The following is an 11,380-nucleotide window of genomic DNA, read 5'->3' on the forward strand; positions in this document are numbered from 1 at the left end:
AGCTGTGTGTATTTTATTTAAAGCTCAGATGGAACTTGATGGACTAAGATGCAGGCTGCATTCAGGACTTTATCACACTGGCATATGAAGAGTGGTACCAAGAGAAAGTGTGCACACACAACATGTCACTTTATACTTGCTCTTCTCCTAGCCTCTGGTGTCACTTTGCAGCCACTTGTCTTATTATGTCTCATTTGTTGCGATTTAGGGACTGTGCGCATAAGCAGAGGTTTTTGCTTGGGAAGTAACCGTGTTTGTTTTCAGAGGCTTCTCTAACATTTAGTGCTCATGAAATATGTCAAACCTTTTCCTCTACTTAAAGTTAAACAGCTAGGACAGAGAATAGGAGACATCTCCCAATCTGTTCTTTAACTGAAACCATAAAACAAGTGGAGAGCAGTGAGTGAAGGAGCAGGGCTGAGTGAGCTGGAGGAAGAGCTGCAGCTGGAGAAGGAGATCAAACTGATGTATGAACAAGACTCTCTGCTGAAAAAGGTGATATAATCAAAACAGATTTTTTGATGTTGTAAAAAGGCATTGATCAAATGCATGGTCTAAAAGTAATGTCTTCAGTAGACATCTTATACACTACACTTAGATCCACTTGCCACTGAGTATTACGGTTATGGGCTGGGCCAAGGCTTAAATTATTTCCTGGTAGTATCCAAGGCCTCAGGTGTGGCCAACTTGCCGTACTTCTTAGGCACCTTTTTCATTGCACCTTTCTGCAACTCTAAAAGTTGTCTAACTTCCCTCCGTGCTACCTTGATCTTGGCCTCTAGTCTCCTTCTCCATGGAGGGTACTGCTCCTTGTGGCTATCAGTGATGGGAATAACGGCATTACAAGTAACGACGTTACTAACGGCGTTACTTTTTTCAGTAACGAGTAATCTAACTAATTACTATTCCTATCATTACAACGCCGTTACAGTTACTAACAAGAAAATGTGATCCGTTTCTATTTTACAACAAACAGACGGTTGAAGCTGTGTTCAGCTTACTGCGTCTTATATCAGTTGCACGGAAGTAGCTGACTACGTAAGTAATCTGGACGCTACAGCTTTAAGCAGCTGCGCGCCCTCCTCACGATCACTGTCTAGCACAGACCTTCCCAAAGTGTGGGGCCCGCCCCCTAGGGGGGGCGCAGAGCCATTGCAGGGGGGGGGGGCGCGGGATGAAAAGGGAAAAAAAACACAACAACGCTTGGAGACTGCTAGCACGGGGCGCCTACACAAACGCAAAGCAGGAGATGAAGCATCGCTGAATATGTTTCCAAACCAACTTCATTCTAAGCCAAAGACTAGAAAATATGGTGAAGCATATCTTCTCTTTGGTTTCACCTGCACAAGTGCCGAGGTAGGTCTCCCCTGCAGAATTGGTTTTCCCTTCTCGGGAGCACCGCTGGGCTCTCCAAATCACGGACAAACAGTATCCCACATTCTTGATTTTTAGTTCACAAACACTTGTTGTAATGACTAACTACTCCTGACATTTTGGAGGTGTTAGCTCTTTATACAGTAAAGTTACAGCGGGATACAAATAACATCAGGCTGATCCTGCCACGATTTGTTCCCCCGGTTCAAGTCATGGACAAACAGTATCCCACAGCTGTTTATGTTTTTAAACCCATTTTGCACAGAGAGGCATTTCTTTGAAAAATTTATTGATAGCAATGTTGAATATTATTACACAGGAAAAAAAACAACTACACGTAAAATAATCACACCTTGACGCATCTGCCTTTCTAAATAGAGGGACAGTAACTGCGTGTTTATATGTAAGCGTGTAAAACCTGAAGATAGAGACAAAATACTGTTAACCTGACTATCTGCCATTCTGCAATTCCTCTCATGTAAGCAATAACGTGGCGCACAGCTGACGTGAAAAAAGGCACATAGCTTTAACGTTGCGTGACGAACTCCGTATTCTTCGTCCACACGTAAACGCAAAAAAGGAGTTTTAAAAAATCTCAGTTTTCAGTGATTCGAAACGCAGTTTACGTGTGGACAAAACAGCTGTGTTTTCAAATATACCCGTGTAGGTGTGGACTTAGCGTAAAAGAGTTAGTAGTTTATTTTCTTACTACCTGCAGATTACTTGTATATGCTTAATTGTTTACTAAATGTTTGAGGTATGAAATAAACCGCAATTGAGCAAAATATGGGTGTGTGTGGTTGGAGGATGTGTTAGTGCGTGCGTGTGTGCGCGCGCGCGCGCGAGGGGTGGGGGGCCCGAACATTTTTCTGTAAAACAAAGGGGGGCCCAGCGAAAAAAGTTTGGGAACCACTGGTCTAGCACAACACCTGGAGCTAAGGGGGCAAAACAATCGCATGAGTGCTGCTGTTTTGCCAATCACATGACCACTTAAAGACAAAGCAACAAGGTGATATATACCAGTTTTTAAATTGTGTTGATAGGCCACGTAAAACCAGTCATGATAAACAATATATATGCTGCGTTTTTTCCTCAATAGTTTCGTCACGTTTACTGTCTGAGGACAGCGCTAGCAAGCACTCTGCTTATGACCAAAAACAAACAAACAAACAAACAAACAAAAAAAAGTTTTGAGATGTGAGAGATTTGTGACTTTTAGTGTGTTTGGAGGGTGTAGTTAATGTGTTGTCTTGTGTAGTGTTGTGGATAGTTTTGTGTTGTGTGTCAGAACAATGAGGCGACTGCTGTCTCCAGGTAGAAAAAGGAGTGATACACCTGCTGCTGTCAGACCTGCAGGTATCAGGCTGTGATGTTCTCCTTTATAGTGGACAGAAATAATTTTTTTGGAGTGGCACAAATAATTTGTGTGGCATCTTATTGAATGCAGAACAGCTGATTGTTCTGTAAATAGTTTGAAATGGTTATTTAAAAAATCAAGGTAAAAGGTAAATGGATGCAAATAACTTTGTTATTTGTTTGCAAACTTGTGCATAGGATTTTAAAACTGACCATTTATATTTGCATTTAAAGTTATGAAATATGATTCATTAAACATGTTTGTGGTTGTTAGAGTAAAAAATATAACCTTTTCTTGTCTGATTTTAGATCAGTTGTGTTAATACAGTATGTCAAAATGAAAACATAACTGTAAATTCAGACACGTGAGGTTGTGCTGAAAAGGATGATACCAAACAAGGCAAAGTAAACAGTTTTTAAAGATAAAATGTGGTTAAAAATGGCCAATTATACCCTGGACCCCAGAGGGTTAAACGTTTTTTAAAGCAACGCAACAGTTACTTTTCAAGTAATTAATTACTTTTAGAATATTGTAACTAAGTTACTAACTCGGTTACTTTTTTGAAGAAGTAACTAGTAACTATAATTAATTACTTTTTCAAAGTAACTTGCCCAACACTGGTGGCTGTTCATCTTATAGCAAAGCCTCTCATTGATCACTGCTTTCCTGATGTAGATCAGCTGATTAGTCTCAGTGATGGTCCCTGTAGGGATTGTCCATAGTGCTGCATTCACATCTTCTGGTAGACCTTCAGAGATCTTGGTACGGAGTTTCCAGGTTTCCAGTTTTGGCATGAGGCCAGTTCCTGTTTGCTCCTTTTTCCATCGCACTTGTGACTAGAAACCAAATCTCGGGTGGGGGTAATGATATCTCCCTAATGACTTGTCGTCCTGGCTCCCCCTCGCTGTAGCATTTGTGTTGTACCTTGTGTATCTCTAGCTATGAAAGCAGTTCCTTTTTCCAAATGCTGGAACACTGAGCTACTAGTTGTTTCGCCATTAGTCTGGGTGCTGGGAATCGAAGACTCCATAGGTCCCATATCCTTTTCATGTAACCTGTTCCGCCGAGGTTACTTGCATAGTAGCATTCCAACAGCGCCTTGTTGTCCTCTCTTGCCCACTGGTGCCTCCTTGTTCCAGTAGATAAAAGTACTTTGTTACTCCCCTCAAGCTCAACTTGTTCTTTGCGGTTAAACTGACATTTATTTCGGACAGGAGGATTCTTCGACATGTCTTAACATGTAATGATGTCCAACCACAGCCGATACAATGCCGTCAGAACTAAAAAGAAATACAAACTAAAATGAATATTCTTAATAAAGTACTTAAGCATTATATATAACGACACATTCCAACAAAAGGATCAATAAAATACACATTACACTTCACACTGCGGTAATTGCACTGGAATATCACGCAACAGTCGCGTTTTTACATACAACGATAAAAAACAAAATAAAACATTTACCTCATTGGCTTCACTCAAAGGGAATAAAACTTTCATCTTTACGTCATGGGGAGGTCCAAAGAAGGCACTCTTTTATTTATCTTTCTGTAGACGTGCAAACCTCATGGCTCGTCTCTTAATTAGCTTGCTGAGTGTGATAGCCAAAAAAAATGCCCTCTTAGCAACAACAGACGGAACTATAGAAAAGGTTCCTATCTAATTGCACAATTAGCACAAATAACACATCTAAACATATAAATCTAATCAACAAAACATGAATTACTATTTATTTAATATTTATTATTTCTTAATATTTCAACTACTAATTGTTTCAACCTTAAATATCTAATAAAATGAACTGAAATGCGAGAGTTGCCCATGACGGCAGCTACATACTTACTTTAAGACATCAAAAATGTTTCTTTTGTATTAATATCAGAATTATTTTTGATAGCAATGGTTAGATATGTACAAGGAAATAAGCTGAAAACATCCTTTTTTGGAAGACTTTTTCCTCCCTCTCTGCTTTCCTGGTTACTAATAAAGATGAATAGAAAGATTATTTTAAAAAGTTTTATTTTGTTTCTTTTTTTAAGAATAAAAATCTGTTCACTTTATATTTTTAAACTGACATGTATTATAGAATACTCCTGTTAATTAAAACAATTCATTTACACTCATTTTTAGACAGATACAGAATGATCCATAAAAGCAGCCTTGTCAAATGAATTATTTAATGCTATTGATGAGATGGGATGGTTTTGCTTTTGTTTTAAATTCTGCAAATTGACTATTAGGTTTTTAGGTGTTAAAATAAGAGATTCATTAAGAAAATAACACCATAATATACTAAAATAATAATAATATCCTAACCCTTCATCTTAATCATAACAAATGTTCTCATTCTATTACTTTGAAAGGTTTTGTATACATGCATGTACAGGTACTTAAAATCAACTTAAAATGATCGACATCAGTTGACAGCTAATTTCAGGAGACTGGTGATTGGTTGCTAATTTTAATTATTATTTGAGATAATCTGTGACAGAAAAAAGCAAAAACTGTCAGTGTTCTCTCTATTTTTAAGGCTCAGGTCCTTGCGATACTATCATTACTTGTTAGTTGATTTTGTTTGATCTTTTTAATTTTTTCTTAAAAATCTCTAATCGTAAAACCATTGGTGCCTTATTTTGGTGCCTCTTCAGGTTAAATTGATCTTGTTTGAAGTTTATTCCTGTCACAGCTGCTAGATGGCAGCATGACCTAAGAGAGCAGAAACACACTTAAACTCATATTCATTGATTATTACAACTTAGACAGTGCTTACTAATCTGATTTATAAATGGGGATTACTTATTGAAAATGTGCTCTATTTCATTTGTAAAGCTCAATCTTGCAAAAATAACTTGGATTGTTTGTTGCACAGATTGGAACTGGTCATTGCTTCAGAGCTCAGAGTTTGTGATTCATACAGAAAGTCGTGACATTTGGAGGCCTTGTTGCCTGCTCCTGGAGTAAATAGGTGGAACTGGGCTTGTCCTTTGTACAATGGTGATCGGTATGTTAAGCACATTCCAGATGGATGGAATGTAGGGAAAGGAAAATGCCACTACCTAACTAAAACAATTCTTCCAGTTAAACCAGTTTATCATGCTTGTTCACGTGTTAATCACTTTCTCAACACAAGTACATCTACACAACCTGCTGTTATTTTTAGCCAGAATGACTGTGTCCTTGTTGCTCCTATGCCTTGTTTAACAGTCAGCTATCTCAAAAAGCAAGGGGTTTCAGGAAAGGCAGACGGGGTAAGCTGGGTGTGGGCCTGTAAATGGATGGAGCGGGTAAAGGAAGTCGGGAAGGGAGAACGTGAAGAAAGGAGCCGAAACCTGCAGAGGTGAGAAGATCACTATCTTTCAGCTACTAGCCTTTGATTTGAGTTCTTCAGTACACTGATTGTGTGGTGCTAAAGGAAGGATATGTCAGTGTAGTAATTGCTTTACAGCAAGTTTTAAAGCCAAAGTCTTCTGTGGTGGTCATGTCTTAGAACTTACCATTACACACAAGGCAAAAGATCTGAAGTAATTATAAATTAGTATACTGCTATTTCAAGCGTTAGCCTCTTTGACACAACTGGAAATACAGCTGGTCTGTTATTGTGAATTTGGAGGATTTCAAGGATACCATTATTTGTAATGTTCCATCACTATTTGTGCTGTTTTAAAAACAGGACTTTGTAAATTCCAGTCATTATGCGGCAAGCGATGATGAAACTTTAATGTTTATTAAAGGGAATTTTTGTCTGCGTAAAATTTGTGCTGGCCTGAAAGAACTTTCCCTTGTCCTTCCCATTTAGCAACCATTTAATAGTGTTTTAATTATTAGGTAACCTTGATCTCACACTGTCTTGGTTTTGTTTGCTTTACCTACAGTTCAGCTCAAACACAAGTTGTTGCTCAGTCCCAGCACACACCGTGGTCCCAGATTGTGGGCACATTGGGAGCCTGGTATGGCTTTACTCCAGTTTTTGTAGTTTGGTCAGTCTGCCAAGTGGAGGCACTGCCGCACCCTTCTGTACTGATAGTGGATGTGTGCTGGAGGCTACTCTTTGTGTGCCTTCTGTTGACTTCTCTGGGAGGTTGCATCTATGCCCTGAAGTGCTGCCTGCAGCCAGGACAGAGCCAGGTGAGCACAGCCTCATGGACTGGATCTGCCTTGAGTTTGTTTGTGTTTTTATTTTTGTGATATTTATTCACTGACTTTTTCTCAATTCCAGGGAGAGCCTCCAGGGACTGAACAGGAGATTGTGACTGAAATCAGGAATGACCAGTGTTTACAGTGAGGCTTTATTATTGTCACACTTATATCGTCTTCAGTTGGTATGAATGTTTTTTTTTTTTTTTTGGCAACAGTTTTCTAATAAATTACCCAAAAATTGTGTTGCATATAGTGTAACATTTTTTGCTCTTTTCTTCAGGATGTACCAGGCAAGAAACCCAGGTGTGAATATTAATCTGATTCTTGCCCTGGCTGACAGCCTGCTGCTGTGTGTGCTGCAGGAACCTCTGCCAGACCCCAATGTGCCCCACATGCAGGCTCTTCTCTCCAGACTGGAGGTAAAACAAAACCAACTTAAGGAAAAAAATGCACCCCACCCCACCCTGATGGCTCTCTCTCTCTCTCTCTCTCTCTCTCTCACACACACACACGCACACGCACACGCACACACACACACACACACACACACACACACACACTTGCCTCGAGCCATACTTTTCATCTCCTGTGTTTTCAGTTGCGTTTTGCATTTAGAGCAGTGTAAAGTCTTTGTTCGTAATATAGATCAGACCCTCTACTCAGGAATACATAGATATTCTAACCGCAGGCAACACATGCCATCACTGAGCTCCTGTCAGTCCTGCTCTGAATTAAGTAGACTGGAATGAGAAAAGAATTTAATGTTCTGTCTCTTTCTGCCTCCCCTGTCTATCGTTCTTGACAAAACAAACTCATAATACTAAGAATCAGCCTGTGAATCCTCTCTGTTTCATGTTAGTCAGTGTCTCACACACTGGAGGTGACTGATGTGGGATCAGAGGTGGGACTGGATGAGGTGGACCAAAGCTCTGTAGTGACAGAGAAACTGAAACTCCTCCACACCTACCTGCAGCAGAGGTGAGCTGCTAGTGTACCAACCATCTGCTTCCATGGAGCCATAGTTTAGTTGTATTTATGAGACACTCTTTTTCTGTCTGACAGGAGAGTGTCCCTGCGCACTCTTGTCCAGATGCAGGGGGACTTTGAGGCCAGTGTGAAGAACATGCTGCAGGGCTTAGATGACCTCTGGGCTCAGCTGGAGGAGCTGCACACTGGGGTCACACTCTTCAAACAGGAGACCCAAGGCCACAGAGATCTGGCCTCTGCTCAGAGAGACACACAGGTAAAGACATGTGGAAACCAGTTAGCAAACTGTAGTATAGTTTACTTTTTTATTTTCACTTTGAAGTTTTTATTTTAACAGCTGTTGTTAACATTGCTGTTTCCCTTGCCTTTGAGTGTTGTTCATGATATTGTGTGTTTGCCATAGAATTTGTTGTCGGTCTTGGGTGACTACAGGAACAAACTTCAGTCTTGTCAGGTTCATTTGAAGGGCAGCACACAACTACTGCAGGTAAACTCCTCAAGAAAGACAAAAAGAATATGTTATTTCTGTTATTGTTGTATTCACTCAGAAATCTAATGCCCTGTTCCACAGGAGTTAACCTGGAGTCACACCCACATGAGCAACAGCGTGAACTGCAACAGTGAGTCAGTTTGGCCAGAGCTCTTGCTTCAGTCTAATATTGAGCAGGTACACTAAACTTGAGACAAACAGCTTTAACAAGGTTTAAAAACGCACCAGGAATAAAAACATGTCTCTTCGTTCAGTTTGACAAGGTGCAGGAGAATTTCACCTCTCTGGAACAACAGATCTCTACCTTCCAGGCCCACCTGGAGGGACTCGGAAAACAAAATCAGGAAAAGCATGCCGGGCCCCTCACTCATGCTGACGGGCCACATTTACACTCGGTACCGCCACAGACTTCTTATCATGCCCACAGTAAAGTGTCTGTGGAGCACCGTAACTCCACCTCTTCCTCCACGTCTGCTTCCTCGGTGGATACAGGTACAGCCACAAAAACAGACAATACTTTCTCACTGTGCAAGAGGTCGGCGCTACATTTCCCTTCCACAATCGGACGACGTCTGCGCATATCTGGAAGGAAGAAGTGATTTGTTAAAAACGTATTTAAACACAGAAGGTGTGGTAGTGAGCTAGGGAAGGAATATTCAAATGTTGATCATTTGCTGGTTGCCTAAAATGTTATTATTTATTGCTCTTTGTCATTGCATTGCTTTGACTTGTATGTGTACTTTAACTTAGCTTGCTTTATCTTTTCTACCTCTTGGATTTAAGAGCAGGCAAGAACAGATTTTCACTGTAAAGCACATTTCAAACACTAGGGGGCACACTTTCATCAGTTACTTCGAGAATAAACAGGTACGATGTGGACATGTACACTGATCTCAGGTTGACTGAGCCCAGTGTGAACCATTTTCCTGCTGTCAACAAGATAAAAGTATTGGGTGCATTTGTTCAAACATAAACTTAAGTCAGTCAAAAATAGTTTTGAAAATTTTAATTTGGGCCAATATTTCAGGTGTTTTCTGTTATTTTAATTCACTGGATAATGTCACCAGCTGTTCTCTTTGTGCTTGAAATGTGATTTTGAAAGTTGTATTGAAGTCTTATCCTGTACATCTCTTTGAATTTAAGAAGTATATTTTTATTGAAGGTTTCCGGTTAAAAAAAAAATAACCTAGGGGAGAGGAGGCCAATATGGCAAGTATTTTCGTTACTAAAAACTGAGCGGCCCTCTAGACCATTTTTAAAAGAAACAAATGTCTTTGATCCAAATTCAGTCACCCTGCAATGCTACACCAAAGGCGATGGTTTTCTCAGCCAGATTCCTAACGTTTCAGGCTGAAAGGTGCAGGACTTCTGATAGAAACCTGTTCATTCATGGCCGCAGTTAAGCGCCTGTTGCATGGACTCTGTACAGCATGTGTGACATAGATGTCATTTTGACCATGGACTTTCCTACCATCTGCCAGATCATGCATCTGTCTGATTTTCTCACACTGTGATTGGGAGTGGTGGGGCCGACCCCTGAGGGATTTGGGATGAAAGGAATGTGAACTGAACACTGCAGGATTTGAGCTGTCACAACACCAAGATACAAACTCAGTGTGTGTGTGAACTTCGTTGTAGAGAGATGTAAAGCCTGTGGAAGGAGAGATGCGTGTCTGGTTGTTTGGACTTCAAAGACACAAGAGTTTGAATTTAAAAAATAAATCGTAATGACATGCCTCATGAGTTTGTATGTAACATTTTCCACTAATCAGTAATGGAAACACAGAACATAACTGTCTTGGATGCTTGGTTACAATAACAATGACCACATCTGCTTTGAGGTCCAACAGTCAAAAGATGTTTTATTAAGTGATTTAATAAATAAATTAAAGGGGTGAGAAACAGAGCTTCAATACAAAATAGTGGGGCACATCCTGGCTGTGTCCAGATAAACTCATACCTCACATTGCTGGCGTGTGATGCCAAGGCCATCAGAGGGATGGCATCTGGGAGAGCAGATGGCATCAGATATCTGCTTGCTGAAAATGCAATAGTGAGCGAATGAAATTACCACAGGCTTTGTTTAGTTACACTAAAAAGTTGATGGCTGGCTTCCTCAGAGGCTACTCTGGTCCTGTAGCAGAGGCTATTTCAAAGCCAGCTCAAGTATGTGTTGTTTCAGAAAATATGGTTCATGGCAGAGGTCAATCCCTCGCCTTATCCTGACAATTACTCAAGATCAGGTTTCACTGGCGTACACATAGCACGCATTTGTGCTGATCCCCCCGCTGATGACACCATGCCGTAGTATAAGCAACTGCTATCTGATATCAACAAACTCAAGACCTTGTCAAGAAACTTTCTTAAGATCACAGTTAATTAAACTGTTTAAAATCCACATTAAGTTTCCATTAAGATTTAAAATGGTTGTGTGTGCGCGTGTGTCTGGTTGGGGTCTTGTTAAGCTTTTATAATAACGGCAGTGACATCCTTGGTAATTTATGTAGTCCTACATCTGAAGAGTGCAGCCGTGACATCTCTCTGTAACATATCATACATACCGTGTGTGCAAACAAGCAGTTCTTAAGTCATTTTTTTGAACACATGAATGCATCATTCATCTTAGTATGTGATTAGATTAAATTTTAATTTTTAATCTGACTTGACATCATAAACATTTTTAAATCCGGTATATCATTTCATTCTTTTTAAATAGGTTCTATGTTAGAAACTGGACAGAAACAGTTGCTTTCAGGTTTTAGGACTCAATAATGAATAAAAGTATATATTCAGTATGTTGTCAGATATCCCTGATACGGCCATAAGAAGTAGGCTTGAAGTGATCGTGGCCTTGTTTTAGAGAGTGTACAGCCTGTGGAGCTGCACCGTGGCAGAGTATAAATAAGAAATAAGGATTATTTTAACTGTGACTCTATCAAAGCTACTTTAATAATGTCCAAGAATAAAAATATGAAGCTGGAAATCAGAATTATAGTCCATGTATTCTGTGTATTTTGATTTCTGTAATTTGA

General features: G+C 39.9%; 1 protein-coding gene across 1 annotated transcript; it reads left to right on the forward strand.

The window, feature by feature from the left end:
• Positions 1-5,918: 5,918 nt before the first annotated feature.
• LOC146373345 (uncharacterized) lies at positions 5,919-11,075 on the forward strand. Its single transcript, XM_084951060.1, has 9 exons — positions 5,919-6,071; positions 6,607-6,859; positions 6,951-7,012; positions 7,152-7,290; positions 7,731-7,849; positions 7,934-8,114; positions 8,262-8,345; positions 8,430-8,525; positions 8,603-11,075. Exons 1-9 carry the CDS (start codon positions 5,923-5,925, stop codon positions 8,945-8,947), a joined length of 1,428 nt encoding a protein of 475 aa, XP_084807186.1. The 5' UTR covers positions 5,919-5,922; the 3' UTR covers positions 8,948-11,075.
• Positions 11,076-11,380: the final 305 nt, after the last annotated feature.

Source organism: Perissodus microlepis, chromosome 14 (genome assembly GCF_051167445.1).
Source record: "Perissodus microlepis isolate ML-2025 ecotype Zambia chromosome 14, ASM5116744v1, whole genome shotgun sequence".
Lineage (NCBI taxonomy): Eukaryota > Metazoa > Chordata > Actinopteri > Cichliformes > Cichlidae > Perissodus > Perissodus microlepis.